This window comes from Melanerpes formicivorus, unplaced genomic scaffold, assembly GCF_026170545.1.
Source record: "Melanerpes formicivorus ecotype bairdi unplaced genomic scaffold, bMelFor1.0.p_v2 SCAF_61, whole genome shotgun sequence".
In the NCBI taxonomy this organism is placed as follows: Eukaryota; Metazoa; Chordata; class Aves; order Piciformes; family Picidae; genus Melanerpes; species Melanerpes formicivorus.
Genome location: NW_027142413.1, coordinates 1,522,876 through 1,541,816, shown reverse-complemented (window position 1 = coordinate 1,541,816; position 18,941 = coordinate 1,522,876). Strand labels below are relative to the sequence as shown.

Here is an 18,941-nt window from a genome sequence, read left to right as displayed (position 1 = left end):
TGCTAGTACATCTGAACCAACAACTGGGTGTGACTGCAGTATCTACTTGTCTTTGAGCCTGTGGCATTTGGAACCCCCTTGTGTTCAGTCACAGAAATGAGAACAACGAGTTAACATCATACAAAAGCTCTATTAAACAGTAATTAAGGTATGGGCAGATGCCAAACTAGCAGACATAAATAGGAGACTTATCATTAAAGTCTGGCACGGTCTGCCAACAGGCATGTGGCTGTCACCCTTCCCAGGAGAATGTACTGTTCTGGTAATCACTGAGGTTGGAGAGAAGCTTCTAGGGTCAGCTTCTAAGCCCTCCTTTTTGTGGGGTGGGGATAGGGGAGAGGGGAAAGCAGCCATTAAAAAGCCAGATATTTTAAAGCATTCACTTATGCATTTAAGCAGGAAGTCTTATGTCATTCTAATTTTCTACTTTTTTGAGTGAAATGTCAGTATTTCATCATTCCCTCTTCAGCTGAATGCTGCAGTGATGTAAACGAAATGGAAAAATTCTGGGCTAATGAACAGCTCATATTTCAGTTTTGTAAGATTAAATACTCAATGCAGAAAATGCAGATGAATTAATTAATATGGTATTATCTTTCATTAAATACAGAGCTGATGGCATGCCTACTAAATTCCAAATGTCTCTGGGTGGGGGGCACAACTGAAAGGCCAACTGTGTTTGGTGCAGTGAACAGCAAAATCAAGGACAACATGGCCGGGACATGTTGCCATTCAAGTCAGTTACAAGAAATATAAAACACATTGTTCAGGGGCTGGTTTTCTCCTTCAGTGCTATCAATTTCTTGCTAGCTCAAGAAATACTTATGAAATGCCACACTGTGTCCTGGTTTCAACTCAGCTGGCAGCTGAACTCTAGCAGGTTCACCTTCCCAGCCACTGCTGCAATACTTCCCCCCAGCCCAAGTGGGCAGGGACAAAAAGGACCAGAGAAGCAGTCAAGAGAAGGAAGATTTACTGCTGTAGGGGTATCAAATAACACAATGCAAAACACCAGTGTATTTAGCAGCAGGGGAATAGACAAAACACGATAAACAGAACAGGAAACTTGACAAGCTATAGAACACACTCCAAATCCCCATAAATCCCTTTTGGCCCCTGCAGCCCTTTCCTTTTGCAGTGAGTATGAAGCCAGCATGGTGTTGAATAACAGACAGCCCTCCTATCTTTCACTCTGCCACTATGGGGCCAGTGGGAGGAAATGCTGAGGGGCAGGTTCACCCATCCCCTGTCCCCCCATCCATTCTAGTGGGGCCAACCAGCTAAAACCAATATGCTGTGAAAATGTTTATTAGGCAGGCCACACTGTTTATGGGAGTTTGTAAAACTGCTCTTTTGAACCCCATGGAATAATTGATTTCCTGTAAACAGCAGCAAAGTCAGTTACAAAGTCAGTTACGTGGAGAGTTCTGGGGTATGGAGAGCCACAAATGTCTGTCTTCCAGATTTGCACTTGCTCTGTGCATTATTTTGCTGAAACAAGATGACAGGTGTCATATTTTTCACAACCCTGGCACCCCACTCACCAGCCACTGTGGAAAGGGCACGTGCATCACAGCCAAAATGAAGATTTGTTTCTGTATTTAGCTGTATATAACCCGACATACATCTAGAGTCATGAAACTTTGTAGGTCACATCACACCAAGAGCAGATCCTGAGTGTTAAGATCATTTACTGTAATTAGTATTATCTTCAGGGATTTAGTCCAGTACTGTAGAGGGGCAGATCTGCCAAACATAGAATAGCAGCTGGCTGAATGGTTCAGTCTTGCTTATGGCTTCCTCCCTCATATTTAGGGGGAGGAAAATGCTGTAAAAATTTGAACTAAGTGCTGTTGACTTTGTATTTCCTTTGATGCTGTACTGTTATTATCCCCTTCCTTACCCAGTCATTACATCATGGGGCAATATAGCAACTGTTTTACAGGTGCTAAGACTCCATTTCATAGTATTTTTACATATGTTTTAAAAAGAAGGCTGTATATTGTTTCTCATGTGCTACAATACTGGCCATCAGCACTGTGTATGAATCTTGGTTTTTAAGTGTGTCTTGTATAAAGCACAGGACAGTTAACAACACTCTCACAAATTAAGTTCAAGCAGTATTTGGTCTTCTCTGCATCACCCAGGGGTTATCAGCACAGATCCCTTCTGTTACACTTCTGAGCCTTCATCTTTTGATCCACTAACAGTGCCATACTGGCACTCAGAAGATGACTGACACTACTGCATTTCACTGGATTAGACAGCATGTGCAAAATTAACAGGTGAATGGGAGAATCAAGCATTCACTTCTCCACCTACAAGGCCCACTGGGGATTTCTTAGTGCAATCATGTGAAGAGTGGGGGAGAATGCACAGGGAAAAGAAAGGTTTTTTTCAAAGTATTCTGTCAGCCTTAGGATTGGTAGCAGGCATGAGTCTTTTTGCCTGACCTTTATTTTTCCCAGAAGTACCCATGTGTATGTATATATATATATCTATATAATTTGTCTTACAACCATTCTGAAACAAATTCATGGAGATGCTGGAAGACATGGCCCCAGCCTCAACAATTCTGGTTCCCTTCTCTTGGTTTGTGAATGACCTGATGCAGTCAATTGAGACCAACCTATACTACAACTGTGAGCAATCAGCCTCCACATGGTGGGGAAACCACCAGATAACACACAATAACTTCCTCTGGTGTATTGCTCATGGTAGAGAGAGAAGACAGTCTCTGTGCATCTGGTCTGTAACACAATGGAAAGAGGGACCATTACCTGAGCTATGACGTCTGAGATGGAGGCACATCCCACAAGGAAACTGTACTTGTGTTTTAGCAAAATCCCAGCATGGGTCCATGCCTAAAAAAAGTCAGAGAAGAGTTTAAGAAGTGATTATGATATTTGTGAATGATTTTAGATCCCAGAATACTGTGTTCTGGTTTTCACATTATATAAAAACAACTTATAAAGCTCTTTTCCATCAGCAGTACCTGCTGTGAACCTGGGAAAATGTTAAGCCAGTAAAGCAGAGAAAGCACTGATGCATTTAGTTCCTCACTACCGAGGCTTACAGGCAAAACAGGAATAATTTTATAGACTGTATAGAAATTTCTGAGCAGATCTGGTAAGAAACCACCCCTTCTTCACAAAACAGCTGCTGTACAGGATGGGTTAAAATGTTTATTCTCATCACCAGCTGGATGCACCTCTCAAGTGTATTGTTCACAGACCCACCAAGTTACAGTGAGTTTGTCTGGAAAAGAGAACTTACTGATCCAACTTTTTTTATTGTCAACTACTGTTTCAAGCAAAGCAGTAGATAAAGTGGTGGAAGCATGCCATGAGGTCACCCTTTACACAGAAGTAGAGGCATTAAAAAGAGAGCTGCCACCTTCTTGTGTTGTGCGGGCCACAAGCAGCAAGCCTGGTGATATGGGAAGCAGTAGCCCACCCCACGTGTAGTGCTCTTGTCCAAGCATTTGAGATACACTGCTTACAAAAACTGATGGCAAGAAATATCTTTTCAACAGATCTGCTTTGAAAAAATACTGAGCTTCTTCCTTGTGAGCTCTGCAAGTGATCTGGGAATGTATAGCAAATCCAACTCTTCTACTACAGACTGGAATGAGAAGACGCAAAGTGACAACTGGTGTGACTCATCACAACATGGCCACACAACACACAGTAACTCTAGCAAGGCAGCTGAGATATTTTACATTTGTCATGATCTCTGGATGTTCAAAGTCCACCCAGATGTTTTTCTCCAGGTAGCAGGAGATGGTAAGCCCAGGTGTATTCACAGCTACTGCTTGCAACAGCCACACCTTCCTTCTGTACATCTGCAGTTTCCCATCAGGTAACAGATTTTGTGAACAAAGGTCACCAAAGGAAAAACCACACATTAATATTCAAATTCAGCTTTGAATCAGACACTCACCATGGCATCCATGAAAGGGAAGGCAGCAAGATAAAGAAAGGCCCTCCGAGTTTTACTTCCCACTGATTCATCCACATGGTGCAGCTTATTAATAATGTAATACCCCAAATCGCTATATGCTGTAGAGATACAATGGGAATGGATAATAAAGGTTACACATGGACTTTGGGTAAGATACTCAGAAGTACCTGAAAGACTGTGATGCCTAGGACCCAAGACATGCATCCACTCAGCAAACAGCTGCAGGGGCTTCAGGGTATTACAGCCTCACCAGCTGCTGTTTATGACTAAAGAGTGCTCTCCTGGCTCTTTTTCATGTAACTTTTGACTTGAGTGATCACAAACAGCTGGGTTGGGAGATGGGCAGTTTAAGTGCCACATCTATTTGCTAAAATAAAACACTGGTACTCAAGAAAATATACTGCTCTTTCATTAACTCAAGGCTCTTTGTTAGAAAAGCTGTTTTCACCAGATATTGTGTATTTCACAGGATAGAGAAACTTACAAATGTTGAAACCATCTATTGTCACTTCCTTCTCATGGTACCACCTGCCCAAAGCTGTAAAAAGATACTATGAATTGCAAAGGCATGCAACAAATCACTCATTATGCTTCTCCCTTACTCTGCCTAATGATCACCTGTACTGGGACCTGTCAGGGTACTGTTCCCTTCACTACACAGTCTCTGGTTAGCCTCAACCAGTCTTAGTTTTCTTCCTTTATCTAGAGCCAGCATCTCACACGCCACTGTAATATTGCCCCTTCTATCACCAGTATATTATTTCGCCATCCTATTTCAACCCAAGATGAGCATGTTAGGCAACACACCTCTTGCCAAGTCTCTCTTCCCAAGGCACTGGCTTGAAAGACAGCACAGATGCATGGACACACCACACAGCTCTTTAGAGAACTGCTTACACCTCTGCCAGTACCCATGTTATCCAGCTCTTTTAATAACAATCCCAGAATCTTCCCCATGACCAGGAATAACCAAGAGTTAGCTATCACTGGTGTCTCTGCACTATAAGAATTCACATACCAATTCAGTCTTTGTAGCCTAAATCTCTCTCTCATAACTCAGAAACAGTGAAAGCAATTAGAGAGTTAAGTTGTCACTGTCTTCTGATTGCTTAGAGATACAGCAATTAAACGATTAACAGGACTGAAAAGACTTTTTCAGACCCAAGAAGACAGTGTAAACAAGGTAGTAAAATAAGGTGTGGCATGACAGCACTAGGAACAGGCATGAATGTCATTCCAGACAACCAGGACTAACCAAAAGATAGGATAGGATAGAATAGAATAGACCAGGTTGGAAGACACCTTCAAGATCATCGCGTCCAACCCACCTAATCAACTAACCCATGCAACCAAGCACCCTGTCAAGTCTCCTCCTGAATACCTCCAATGATGGTGACTCCAGATGCTACATTAAAAACTCCCCCTTTCCCTGTGCTAGTCCCTATCTGTATGTCTTTTGCCTGAAGTACAACTACAGAGACCCAAAGTCTCCCAGTTATCCCTAAACTGTGTAGTCATTCTCCTGAGAAAATCCCAGACTTGTTTCCTTCTGAAGGGGACAGGGGAAGAACTAGTAATGGGTTGAGTTGAATCTGCTGCTGCTACTCAATCCCATACTGCTGTCATGCCAGCTTCAAAATGAAAGTGCTGTCAGAGCAAAGTATTATGAAGCATGAAGTTCAGATTGTAACATGAGAGACTTCTTGCTGTGATTGCAGCTTTCAATCTCCAGGTTTGGGGTGCTGGTCTTTCCTGCTGGGCTGGCATGGGTTTGGGAGGGTGGGGGACAGGTCACTGGCTTCTGCTGCTGCTTCTGCATTTTGCTGTGGTTTTCTGCAAATAGGCTAAGCTAACTGTGCATTTTATTACCTCATTTATATTAAACCCTTTTTATCTCAACTCTGAGATTTTTTTTTGTGTGTTACTTCCCCTCACTTCTGTGTTGGAGGGAAGTGGGCTGTGTTGAACTTGCACAGTCTACATATCTGGTGCCCAATGTGGGGCTCAAAAGCCTCTGTCTTAATTAAGACAGCTAATCTTGGCAGAAGACAGAAGGATTGAGATAATGAGAAGCAAAGTAACAAGAGGATTCAATTAAGGCTTGAGGCTTGTTAGGAGAGTTTTAGGTTACTTTTTTTTTTCCTGTGCTGTGCTCACTATGTTGATGCATTGGCTTTCTGGGGCAGCTGGGGCTAATGTGCTGGTGTCCTCTATATGAATGTTACCTTAGGGGAATGGCTTAGAGCTGTGCTCTTGCTGTGCTGGTTACTGGTGGGCCCAACTGAGAGAGTTTGGGCTGTTCAGTATGGAGAAGAGAAGGCTCCAAGAAGACCCATTTCTATTTTTATTCCATTCCCCCTAGTCCTATCATTACCTGACACTCTAAAAAGTCCCTCTCCAGACTGAATAGTCCCAACCCTCTCTCAGCCTGTCTCCATGGAAGAGGTGCTCCAGCACTCTAATCATCCACATGTCCCTTCTCTGGACAAGTTCCAGCATGTCCAGATCCTTCCTGTAACAGGGGCTTCAGAACTGGATGCAGTACTCCAAGTGGGGTCTCACCAGAGTGGTAGATAGGGAGAATCACCTCCCTTGACCTGTTGGCTATGCTTCTCTTGATGCAGCCCAGGATGCGATTGGCTTTCTGGGCTGCAAGTGTGCACTGGTGGCTCCTGTTGAGCTTCTCATCCACCAGCACCCCCAAGTCCTTTTCTTCAGGGCTGCTTTCAAGCAGTCGCTGCCCAGCCTACATTGGTGCTTGGGATTGCCCCAACCTAGATGCAGAACCTTGCATTTGGTCTTGTTGAACCTCATGAGGTTGTCATGGGCCCACCTCTCCAGCCTGTCAAGGTCCCTCTGGATGGATCCCTTCCCTCCAGCATGTCTGCCACACCACACAAGTTGGTGTTGTCAGCAAACCTGCTGAGGCTGCCTCATCCACCAGGCAGGTCACCTTGTCATAGAATGAGATAAGGTTCATTAAGCAGGATCTGCCCTTTGTGAACCTGTGCTGAGTGGGCCTGATTGCTTGATTGTCCCGTAAATGGTATGTTATACCATCAAGATGATTTTTTCCATGACCTTCCCTGGCACTGAGGTCAGACTGATGGGTCTGTAGTTCCCCAGATCCTCCTTCCGGCCCTTCTTGTAGACAGGCATCACTTTTGCTAATTTCCAGTCTGTTGGGACCTCCCCATTTAGCCAAGACTGCTGATAAATCACAAGAAGTGGCTTGGTAAGCACATCCACCTCTCTTGGGTGTAACTCACCTGGCCCCACAGACTTGTGTAGATCGTGGTGGTTCAGCAGGTCACTCACCATTTCCCCTTGGATTATGGAGGTCTGTTCCCCATTCCTGTCTTCCAGCTTGAGAGGATGGCTACCCAGCAAATAACTAGTCCTGATATTAGAGACTGAGTCAAAGAAGCCATGACTACCTCAGTCTTTTCCTCAACCTTAGTCAGTATGCTTCCCCCTGCATGCAATAAAGGATTTTTTACAGCAATAGCTAGACTCAGTTCTAGTTGGGTTTTGGCCATTCTAAGTTGCTCCCTGCATAGCTTCACTGCATCTTTGTAGTCCTCCTGAGTGGCCCATGCCCTTTTCTAAAGGCTATAAACTCTCCTTTTTCTCCTGAGTGCCAGACAAAGCTGCTCATTCATCCACGCTGGCCTTCTTCCCTGTTGGCCAGTCTTTTGTGACATGGGCATGGCCTGCTCCTGCTCTTTTAAGATTTCCTTCTTATTCAAGAATGCCCAGCTTTCCTTGACTCCTTTGTCCTTCAGGACTGCCTCCCAAGGGACACTACCAATCAGTCTCCTGAACAGGCCAAAGTCTGCCCTACAGAAGTCCAAGGTGGCAGTTCTGCTAACCACCCTCCTCACTTCTCAGAGAATCAAAAACTTGATCATTTCATGATCACTAAGCCCAAGAAGGACTCTGACTATCTCCCACAAATTCTTCTCTGTTAACAAACAGCAGGTCCAGGCAGGCACCCTCTGTAGTTGGTTCCTTCAGCAGCTGCATCAGGATGTTACCTTCCCTCCACTACAAGAACATCTGGGGCTATCCCCCTCTCTGCTGCATTGCATTCCCAGCACACATCTGGAAAGTTGTCCCCAACGAGAACAGGAGGCAACAAATGCAAAATCTCTCCCAACTGCTTACATAGTATTTCATCAGTCTTATCATCCTGATTGGGTGGTCTGTAACAAAATCCCATCACGATACCTGTCTCCTTGGCCTTCCACTTGATTCTTACCTATAAACACTCAACACTGTCATCTCCATCATTAAGCAGTAGACATTTATACCCCTCTGTGACATAAAGGGTCACCCCATCACCTCACATTCCTTGCCTGTCTGTTCTGAAAAGTTTGTAGCCATGAATTGCAGCACTCCAGTCGTGTGAGTCATTCCACCACATTTCCATGATGGCAGCTATACCAGTTTTCTTACTGCACAATGGCCTCCAATTACTCCTGATTGTTGCCCATGCTGCAGGCACCAGTATAGATATACTTCAGCTCGTCTAATGGTCAGGCCACCTTCATGGCAAGAGAAGCCCCCATTCCCTCCAGACAGTTCTCACATACTTCAGTAGTTACCAGCCTATCAACTTTTGTATCTTTACTGCCCAACAGATCATGACCCCCCACTCCCACTGACACAGATAACTACAAGACTACTACCACATTGTCCCATGGATGCTGGCATACTGCTCCCAGGCACCTCTCTAACAATCCAGTTCCCCATCCTCCCTTTGAGTTTGTTTAAAGACTTTTCACTGAGCCCTGCTAGCTCTTGCCCCAGGATCCTTTTCCCACTTTGAGTAGGTGTTCCCCTTTTGTTGCCAGCAGGCTTGGTGTCTCATAAAGTAGCCTGTGGTCAGAAACCCCAAAATTCCACTGGTTGCACCAGCTCCTGAGTCATGTGTTAATCACATATGTTTTCCACTCCCTTTTAGTATTCTTCCCTACCATTGAAGGGATTGAGGAAAACACCACCTGTGCTCCAGATCCTTCAACCAATTGTGCTAGTGTCCTAAAGTCTCTTTTAATTGCTTTAGGACTTCTGGCCAGACCTCATCACAGCCAACCTGCATTACCAGTAGCAGGCAACAATTGGAAGGCTGTACCAGACCAGGGAGTTTCCTGGTGATGTCTCTAACCCAGGCCCCAGGGAGGTAGCAGACTTCCCTGCAGGATGGATCTAGTCAGTATATGGGGCCCCCTGTGCCCCTCAGAAGGGAATTGCCTGCTACAATTTCCATCCCTTTTTTCTTAATACAAGCATTCCTAGTGTGTGGGCCTGGTTGATTCACCCCAGGCGAACCCCTGAATGGACCATCATCTATATTCTCATTTGCCTGGCCTTTGAGTTCCAGAGCCTCATACCTGTTATGTAAGGGCAACTGGGAAGGTAAGGGAAGCTGGGAGAGGATTGGCTTGCTTCCACAAATAGGGTCCTGTTTCCTTTCCACCTCATCTCTTAAGTCCCCTCCTTCTGCCTGTGGCCAGAGGGTAGGGCAACCTCTGCTTCTGCTTCTTGTGATGCCTCAGGGTGTGGCTCCATCAAGCTATCTCCCTCTCACATTCCCTCAAACTCCTTAACCTTTCCAATTTCTAATCCAACTCTGCCACCTAGCTGAGCAGATCATTCATGTGGTCACACAGGTACTGTCCCTGCATTCTTAGTAAACTAGTGAAAGGTTAAACAACTCTGTTTTATTGGAGGGCTTACCAGCAACACCATGAAATGCATTATGTTAGCATACCGTTATATAAATGATTTCTCTCCTCTGTCAGGCTGGCAACTTAGTATAATATCAAAAATACATACAGGCAGGCATCTTGAATCTTTGCTCTTACAGCCCAGTATTTCCACCACAAGACAATTTCTGAAATAACAAGATGCTTCTGACCCCGGTTACAGAGTGAACTTCCTACCGGGAAACCCCGAACGGTATCAATAGCTGTAAACAGTATGAGGGAAGAAAGGCAGAACATTATCTTCTATTTCCCTATCACACCTGAATCCAGGACTACTGTACTGACCAAGGTTTGCAGCAGGATTATAAGACAAATGAGTGTGTGGTTTCAAATCCTTTTGGTCAGGGTAAACCTGATTCTTGGTTCTTGTACAGGGGAGTGACAGAACTGCTGACGAGGACCTTGACGATGTTAATGGGAATGTGGTGGAGTAGTGACTTAGGGACCCAAAGCTTGCAAGTGTGAATTTGTGTGGTTTGGCTCAGCCAGTCATTCCCACAGAGGATTGCGTTAGCCCCAGTGGGGAAGCCATAGTGGGGAGCTGGTGCTGAAGCAATGATGTATGAGTCAGGTGGATAAAACAGTCTGCTTTGGTATTTTGAATACGCAGAGGATGCTGATTCTGAGGAGGTGAGTGCAGGCTGCAAATAATCTCTATCACAGCTGGAAATACGGTGATTCATTTGTGGTCACTGTGTTTCTACCGCCACTTGTTTTTCTTTGTGACTTTGGTACTCCTTATTTCATTGGACTTTTTGTTCCCTTGTTCCTTCCAGGGCTTTGACAGTCATGTCATCTTCCTTAGCCCCATACAAATAGAAAGTGGAAGAAATTCAGTCCCCTGAGTTCTATTTGTTTCTCTTTTCATCTGCCGAGTGTCAGTAACCTGTATTTGTATTTCCTGTAGACAGCCTATGACAGGCTTGCAGCTGCTGCAGGAACAGTCACAGGTCCTAGGAGGCTGCTTGTCTGTCACTGGATACCTCCTCTTCCTCCTGCTAGGCAGGCTGTGTATCTGTGGGTTAGAGAAGAATCATCAGTATTTGAAACAGGTTCAAAGGGAACTTGGAACATAAAACTTGGCACCATCACCCAGGCAATTGGTGCTAGAATCTGACTAAATCCATTCTCTTGGGCAATCTGCCAGTCCCTCCTGTGCCTTTGCATATTTTCAGGCAGAAGCAAGTTAAATACCAAAAACTACTTTGCAGTATGCCACTATAGGCAGATGAAAGGTTTATGTGAAGCCCTTTAATTCAGGACTTTAATGCATGTTAAATACAGCCTTTTTTTTTTTTAAATCAATAGCTGCAGAGGGCATTTCAGAGTTTCTGGACTCACTCAGCAGGGTTCTACTTCCAGACAAAAGCAAGAAACTTATCAGGCATACTTTCCAGCAGTTGCCCCAAACACCTCATGTCAACAAGTCCCACATACAAAATCCAACTATGTCTTTCACCTGAAAATTTGACAGTTATGCTTTAAATTTTCTTTAAGTCTATCATAGCTTAAAAAAATGCTGGACAACTAGAAGATATTTCTTTATCCAGCTGGCAAAGGAAAAAACACTTTGACCAGCACTGGCAGGAAAAGAAGTGAGCAACTGGAATAGCAGCTCTGAGAGCTAAAGAAAAATCCCAATCAAAGAAATGTGAGACCCAAATGTACAAATGGCCCAGAGTTTATAACAGTGACTCAGTAAAGCAGCCTCAGCTGTAAACATATTGAACATATGAGCAACAGCTCATCCTTGCCACAGAGTTGCCATGGCTAGTGCACCATTCCTGCAAGCATTTATTATGACCGTAACATGGGATAAAGGTAAACAACACAGCACTGCAGTATCAGTGATGGAATAAGAGACACAATGATCAAACAAACTGGAGTGCTTGGGAAGCACACAAAGCTGGTGAACATAGCTGCCAGTCTGCTAAACAATAAGAGCAGGTGGCATCCATATTTACCAGGAAGCTCTTGTACCTACTTGGGCAGGTAGTGAAATAGTGTATGCTATTCCATATGCTGACCAGCAGCATGTGCTGCTCTCCAGATACTAACAGCTTGATAATAGTGCCTTACTTCTAGGCCACTCTGTAATTTCACAGCAACTCTGGATATTGCCATCACACACATTTCTCATCTTTCTGTGATGGAATGACCCCTACTACTGGTGATCCAACTCCACTCTGCTGCCTGTCAACTATCATGTGCTTCCAAGGGTTGTTGCATTACCACCCTCCTCCCACCCATTTAGAGCTCCCAGCTTTTAGGATTTTACCTGTTGAATGTAATGGCCTCTCTGCTTCTTCTCCCAGTGTCTCTTGCTCATTGTTGCTGAGGTCCAGAAGTTTCAAGCCAGAAGGTGCAGAGAATCTGGTGCATTTCTTGAAAATGATGAAGTTAAATGTCTTCCACGTCACACACGGCTTTTTACTGCTGTGGCTGATGCTGGGGTCGACATCCCATTTCTCTGGGCTCTCAGAAACTGGCAAATCCTCTGTCCACATTGCTTTTTGTATTCCGTTTGTATCTGCTTGTGTATTTTCTATGTTTCAGAGTACACTGAGAGAGATGGTCTCACTTTGGCATGAACTGTTCTTAGTAATTCCTTCTTCTCTTACAGACAAGTTATTCAACAGTACTGGATGATGACTAGCACTACCAGAGAGTAATACCTGGTATTTTAATGAGGAAGCTGGCACCTACTTTGAGTTTTGCACTGTGAGGTAAGAATTGAAGTGATAGCTACAGAAGGAGTACAATGACAAACGGCCCTACCAAGCACAACTTCAAATACTGCTACACCCATTAGGGCAGACACTGATAGTTGACCACTGCCCAAGAGCAAGACTGAGCTATCAGTTTCACAAAACTGTCAAACTTGACACGGTTTTGCTCATACGTCTGACTGCAAGAGATCAACAGCATGTGTTCATGCCAGGCAGCAGAGCTATGGGGGTGGGATCTGCCACTTTACAACCTATTTAAAAAGCAGTAAAAATTGCATGGATGGGCATGATGCCAGCCCAAGAGATTTTAATCTCTTTTGTATCATCTGTTTCACTTATAAATGAAATCTTAAGACTACAGATTAATCAGTCTGAAGAAGATGAGAGGGAAGAAAATTAGAAGACATACTAATTAGATGTGAAGTGACCTTACCTATTAAGGTATGAAATACAGCAGCTACAGCGCCAGCTACAACCATGCATGAAACTGCTTTGGTCCTGTCTCGCTTGCTGTTCACAAACACCAGACCTACGTTTTTGAAGTCACTCATGGGACCCGTGAAGAACTTCATCAGGGAATATGCCAGTCCATAGCTGGCCAGCATTTCCACAGCATCTTCCTTGACAGCGGCGATACCCCTATTCAAGGCCTGTTGAGACACAGAAAAAGCAAATAATGTAGAACATTTGGAAGTGTACACAAACCAATCTTCTGCCAGCCAGTTTCTGAAGCAATAAGCAAGTTCTGCTGTCACTGTTTTCACCCTGAGTTGGACTTTATTTCTCTGGGTCTGGTTCAGTTCAGTAGCAGTAACTTGTGACTCGTAAAACAGGCAACTTCATAATTTCATAGAATCATAGAATCAGTAAGGTTGGAAAAGACCTCAAGGATCATCAAGTCCAACCTGTCACCCAAGACCTCATGACTACTAAACCATGGCTGCAAGTACCACGTCCCATCCCTTTTGGAACACCTCCAGGGATGGTGACTCTACCACCTCCCTGGGCAGCCCATTCCAATGGCTAACATATGGATGGTAAATTTACGTCAAGTATACTTGAAAATATGGTAAATATCTATTACTGAAGTATATAATGGAGCTCCTGCTATACCAGAAGTCAGTCTCTTTTCCTTCTAGAGGCATTTCATAACCTGCTAATAATTCTGGATGACACAAGACCATATAAATTCTGCTTTGAGGCCTCAACCCTGAACTGAGCAAAGCATAATGCTCACAGGCCACCTTTACAGATAAAAACTCTGACATTATTATGTGCTGAAATCTTAGGAGCTCAAACATTTTTCAGTGTAATGTGGTCTTCACTATATCCCATGTAATTGTTGTGAACATCAAATGTTATCCTATGACATTTATTATTAAACCAGGTTAAATATGCATGTGGCTAAATACAAATATTTTCCTTTCATGTATTTCAGGGGGTTCAGATCCTACATTCATTTCTATCTCCTGGTAGCCTATTTTAAAAGAAATAGATCATATGTATTTCAAGACATATTCAGGTTCAACTAACCTACTAGTTCATCCTAGGTCCATGTTTAGAAAATGTTTGCCAATGAATCACCGAGAAGTAAATAGATTATTTCTAGAATTAAGATGAACCATAGGGGGAAAAAAAAGTGTAAATTGCTTCAGTTTCTATCTTGCACCAAAATGATTCTAAAATATTGCACAAAGATGACAAGAATAATAAATTTTATCTGCAGTGTGACAGCATCAATCATCTGTTACACCCAGTGAACTGTTAAAACAAGATTAGATTCAAAAAACATGAAGGATGAAATATGACTTGTTTTCAGATGTATTTAGTTCCTATAGGTTACAGCTGATGTGTTCTGACAAGGCCAATGCAATGAGGCTAACCAGGAACATCTCACCAACCCACTCCACTTACACAGCAGTTCTAAAATTGCTTTTTCTGAATGAACAAACCAGGCAGAACATCCTCAGATAATCACAGTGGAGTCCTTCAATTTCAAAGGAACATTTTGCTGAAGTCTTTTGACTTTTTTTTCCCCTTTCTAAAGAACATGTAAGCAAGCAACTCCTACTGACTTCAAAAGAAACTGCATCCCCACAGCAGAAATGAGCATTTTTCCTACTGTTCTTTTCCACTATTTCTGTGAGATACGATTAATTTTTTGAAACTACAGCAGCACTGTCACCATTGCAAAAAGACTAGAAAATAACTTCTCCATCATTGGCATCTGCCAAATCTCTTTCCTGAAATGTGCTCTGATCTGAACATTTGAGGGTCTAGATGTTTTCACTTGTGCTCCAGCTTGGCCCTTCCTGAAAATACCACGTGTTAGATATGGAATATCTGCAGCTGCTATATGTAACTGGGGTTACAGATATGTTTCGGGGGTACAGATAATTCTGTCTACTGCACCAGTAAGAGTTCAAAAGAAATTTAATCTTCAGATGCTAACACCACTAGTGGGTGCATAAAACAGCACTCAATTTGTGGAAAAGACTGTGGCCTCTGAAATGAATAGTCAAGTTTAGCTGTCTTTTGTGGTGATGCTTGTGATGATGTAAGTGATATCAAGGTGTATATAGCATCAAGGTGTATATAGCATTATACTCTTCTTATTTAAACTTCCTATAGATGTTGAATATCCCTGTTGCTGTTGCCAGTAATAGGCAAATAGCCTTAGATTATGCCACACAGAGGGCTCCTTAAACACGGCTTTCCCCTCTTGCTTTTTGTCAACAGTGAAATATTTCTGGCAGCTTCAATTTAAAGAGAAACTGCTAACTAATTTCAGGTAGTCTGCTTTAAAAGCTTCTCATCACATATAAACAACTGAATTATTTCCAGCACAAGTACATATTTCCTGGTTTGGACAACTATGGGCCTGTGGAGGATGTTAATGCAGTCCTGACAAGGTATCTGGGATAAATGTGGCTTTAAGAAATCACATTTTGCCAAGAGGTATGGTGCTATGACCCCTTTGCAGACAGACAAATCTGTGCTGCGCACAGTCCTCAAGCCAGTGAAACTAGTTCTGATAACTAATTTTTCTCACATAAGGAGGGCAGACATAAAGTCTCGAACACTCTTCTGTCTCTCATTTTTTGATTTTACAGGCTGAACAAAGATCTCTTTTGTGTGAACAAATGACAAGTAGCTACATACTTCTGGGTAATTTTTCCCAGAGTTACACTGTGTACCAGGTAAGGTAAATTGTCAGAACTCTAACAGGGCTTTTGTAAGGGGTACATTGCCATTGATTTATATTCCTGTGGAATGGTTGGCTGACATGACAAAATACTCCAGAGGCTAACCAGGAAAAAGCAATCCTCTGAAATGCTTCTTTAGAAAGAAATTTAGAAAATAAACAGTCAATATAGGGCTGTGTACAGATGGTTTAACTTCTGTGGCTTTTTCTGTTGGGTTTTTTGTTGTTTTTTACTTTAAGATGATGGTACGGTCAATAAGGTTCTTCATCCCCAAATTCCAAACACTGTTTGAGTATTTGTATAGCATTTCTGTCCCATGTATCTCAGAATATTTTTGCTACTGAAGCTCTTGATGTCATACTTGATATCCTTAAATCCAGGAGAAATCCCAGATACTTGATAAAGCTGCTTTGTGGTGCAATAGGAAAGACACAGGCACTTGATCTTTGGCATGCCAGCCATGCAGTTGATAATCTTCCAGTCTAATTTCCTGTTACATTTCCAATTAAATCTCTCATAAAGGAAGAAAAAATATAAACCAGGACAAGGTCTCATTATTTTACACGGCAATGTTGTGCATTTTTTGTGTGGACAGAAGTCAGCAGGAAAATTTCAGCAGCAGCATCTGTATTCCATATTTGTATCACACACAACAGAGCATGCATACCCCTACAAAGATCTGTGTAGCTTGTCAGTAAAAATCACACAGAACTATGTAATAGCAATAACAATAATGACAATATTTAATACAGAAGCAACCTTGATCATACATATGTCAGGTGTCATCATACTTTTACCTGACTTAATCATAGGGATAACTAGGAAATACAGATGCTGGAAGAAAGTTATTGATGATGGCACCTTCTCCTGAGTTTTTAATGCACATATAACCTAATATAGAAGTAGATGAAAATGTCACAGAGAATTGCTATTCTTAAAACATGATTAAATCAATGTCACCAGCATCAGTGACATTTGTTTTAGAAATGAAAGAAAAAAGAAATACTTCCAGGCTGAGCACAATCTGGTAGGTTCACGAACAGGTTAGCTAAGGTAAGTCATAATCCTAAAACACTTCTCAGAATGGCAGGCACCAAGATCTACAGCTGTTCACTGTCTTCTGTAACACATTATGTTCTCACTAGAAAAATGAAATCTTTACTAGATGACCCAGTAAAAAACTCTTGAGCCTTTTAAAAATAAATGCATGCTACCTCTAATGTTGAAATCAGAGAGGACTAGCCTTTTAAAATTCCAGTCCAAAAGGCTCAGGTGTTCAAGTTGGAGGAATGCCAAACAACAAATTCAATGACATTTCAAGCCACGAACCACATCTTTACAATTGGGTACTGCAGCTGCCTTCATCCCCTTAGAATGAACGGATGAGAACTCTATCAAATTTCTAACACATGCGTAATGATGGATCCAACAAACAATTGCATGCAAAGGCAAAGTTTTAAAAATCAGCAATTCTGAGAGAAATATCAAGGGCCTAGCTTGCCCTATTTGTCATGAGCTTTCTGCACTACTCCCCAATATTGGTAGAGAAAGCTTGTTAGAGAAAGTTTGGTTCCAATCTACAGCTACCCAACTCTGTGGCCAAAAATTCCAAGTAACAATTTGTAACATTTTCCCCCTCCTCCTGCATATTTTTTCCTACCTGTCCTCCTCTAAGAAAATAGAAGAATGCCAAAATATGTAGTTAAAGAGCAAGCTGACACAGGGGTCAGCCTTTCTCCTGTGTCACATAATCTTTCTCCTGATGATTGCTGCCTGAGTTTTCATTTAGTAAATCCTGTATCAAATGTACCGGCCAGCTCAGGCTTTTCTGCCTCCTGTCACCACTGTAGGAACTGAACTGCCAGAAGGACACCTGACAGATAAAACGCTCTGCATGCATGGCATAATTGGACCATTGTATCATTGCTACCTGAGCATTATCACATCTGCATCTCTGTTTCTAACTGTCTTGTAAAGGCAGAAGCCACTGGTAGGTAGTTTGAGGGAAAGAGCTAGCCCTATGACTTAGGTCTGTGTAAGACCTGTGGATATCTGTGTAAGACCATGGACACAGAGAAGTGGGAGAAAATGGGCTAAAAGCCATTTAGCTTGAAAATGATGACTGGGGAGTGTTTGTTGTTTGGGGCCTTTTTTTTTTTTCCTTTTTATTTAGTTTTCTGGGGTTTGGTTTGCAATACTTCTACTCCAATGTCTAATTCTGGGTCGGATCTATTACAGATCATGCGTCAGATGACTGAAATGCCATTTGAAGTCAATTCCTATTAGACTACTATTAAAATACTTGACTTCCCTCCTGTTCTCTTATTAAAACTGGGTGTAGGAGAACAGCTAGTCATGCCCATCCTGAGAGAGGAACATCTAGACAATTCTGTAGTGTGTGGCCTGTCTCTGGTGAGGCCACCTTTGAAAGAACATTAGGACTGCCCTGGAAATGGCAGATGAAATTCTTCCATCCCCTGCTGCTTTGTAATTCAAAACAAACTGCAAATGCAAGGTGTCAGGTTTGTTTTTTAAAAAAAGTGTTTGCATGCAAAAATTTTAATCAACTTTGCCTGCTTAAGTTACAAGAATATGGCTTTCACATCACCTGAGATACATCTGGGAACAGCAGTTTTTAACAAGCAGAGCCAGGAGGCACAGGAATAACCAGGGCAGCAGCTGGCAACAATGAAGTCATCAAAAATGGGAAATCCTTCCCACCTCAAGAACCAAGGTAGAGGAGGAAGCATTGGTGAGCTGGAAGAGTAGCTACAGCACACTATCCTAGGGCAGTGTGAATCTACTGCGTGTAGATTCAGAACAACAACCAGCAAAAGGCAGAGAGTAATACAAAAAGCACAGGAGACTGCAGAAGGTAATGGCATGATATCACATGAAAGAAACCCGACTCAGTGAAGCCAATACATGCTTAACTTAAAATTATATTTGACAAAATGGCCGCACCTCAAGTCCTGTGTCCAGTTCTGGGCCCCTCAGTTTAGGAAGGAGGTTGACTTGCTGGAACGACTCCAGAGAAGGGCAACAAAGTTGGTGAGGGGTTTGGAACACAAGCCCTATGAGGAAAGACTGAGGGAGCTGGGGTTGCTCAGCCTGGAGAAGAGGAGACTCAGGGGTGACCTTATCACTCTACAACTACCTGAAGGGAGGTTGTAGACAGGCTGATGATGGTCTCTTCTCCCAGGCAGCCAGTACCAGAACAAGAGGACACAGTCTCAGGCTGCGCCAGGGGAGGTTTAGGTTGGATGTTAGGA

General features: G+C 42.9%; 1 protein-coding gene across 1 annotated transcript in view; it reads right to left on the bottom strand.

Annotated features, from left to right (window-relative positions):
• Nucleotides 1–18,941, bottom strand: part of ANKH (ANKH inorganic pyrophosphate transport regulator) — a 91,687-nt gene that overhangs the window by 22,588 nt on the left and 50,158 nt on the right. Inside the window, exons 2-4 of the mRNA XM_068161981.1 lie at nt 12,897–13,113; nt 3,943–4,061; nt 2,781–2,864 (exon numbers count right to left, since the gene is read on the bottom strand). Coding sequence (XP_068018082.1) covers nt 2,781–2,864; nt 3,943–4,061; nt 12,897–13,113 — 420 coding nt within the window. The remainder of the gene's footprint in view (nt 1–2,780; nt 2,865–3,942; nt 4,062–12,896; nt 13,114–18,941) is intronic.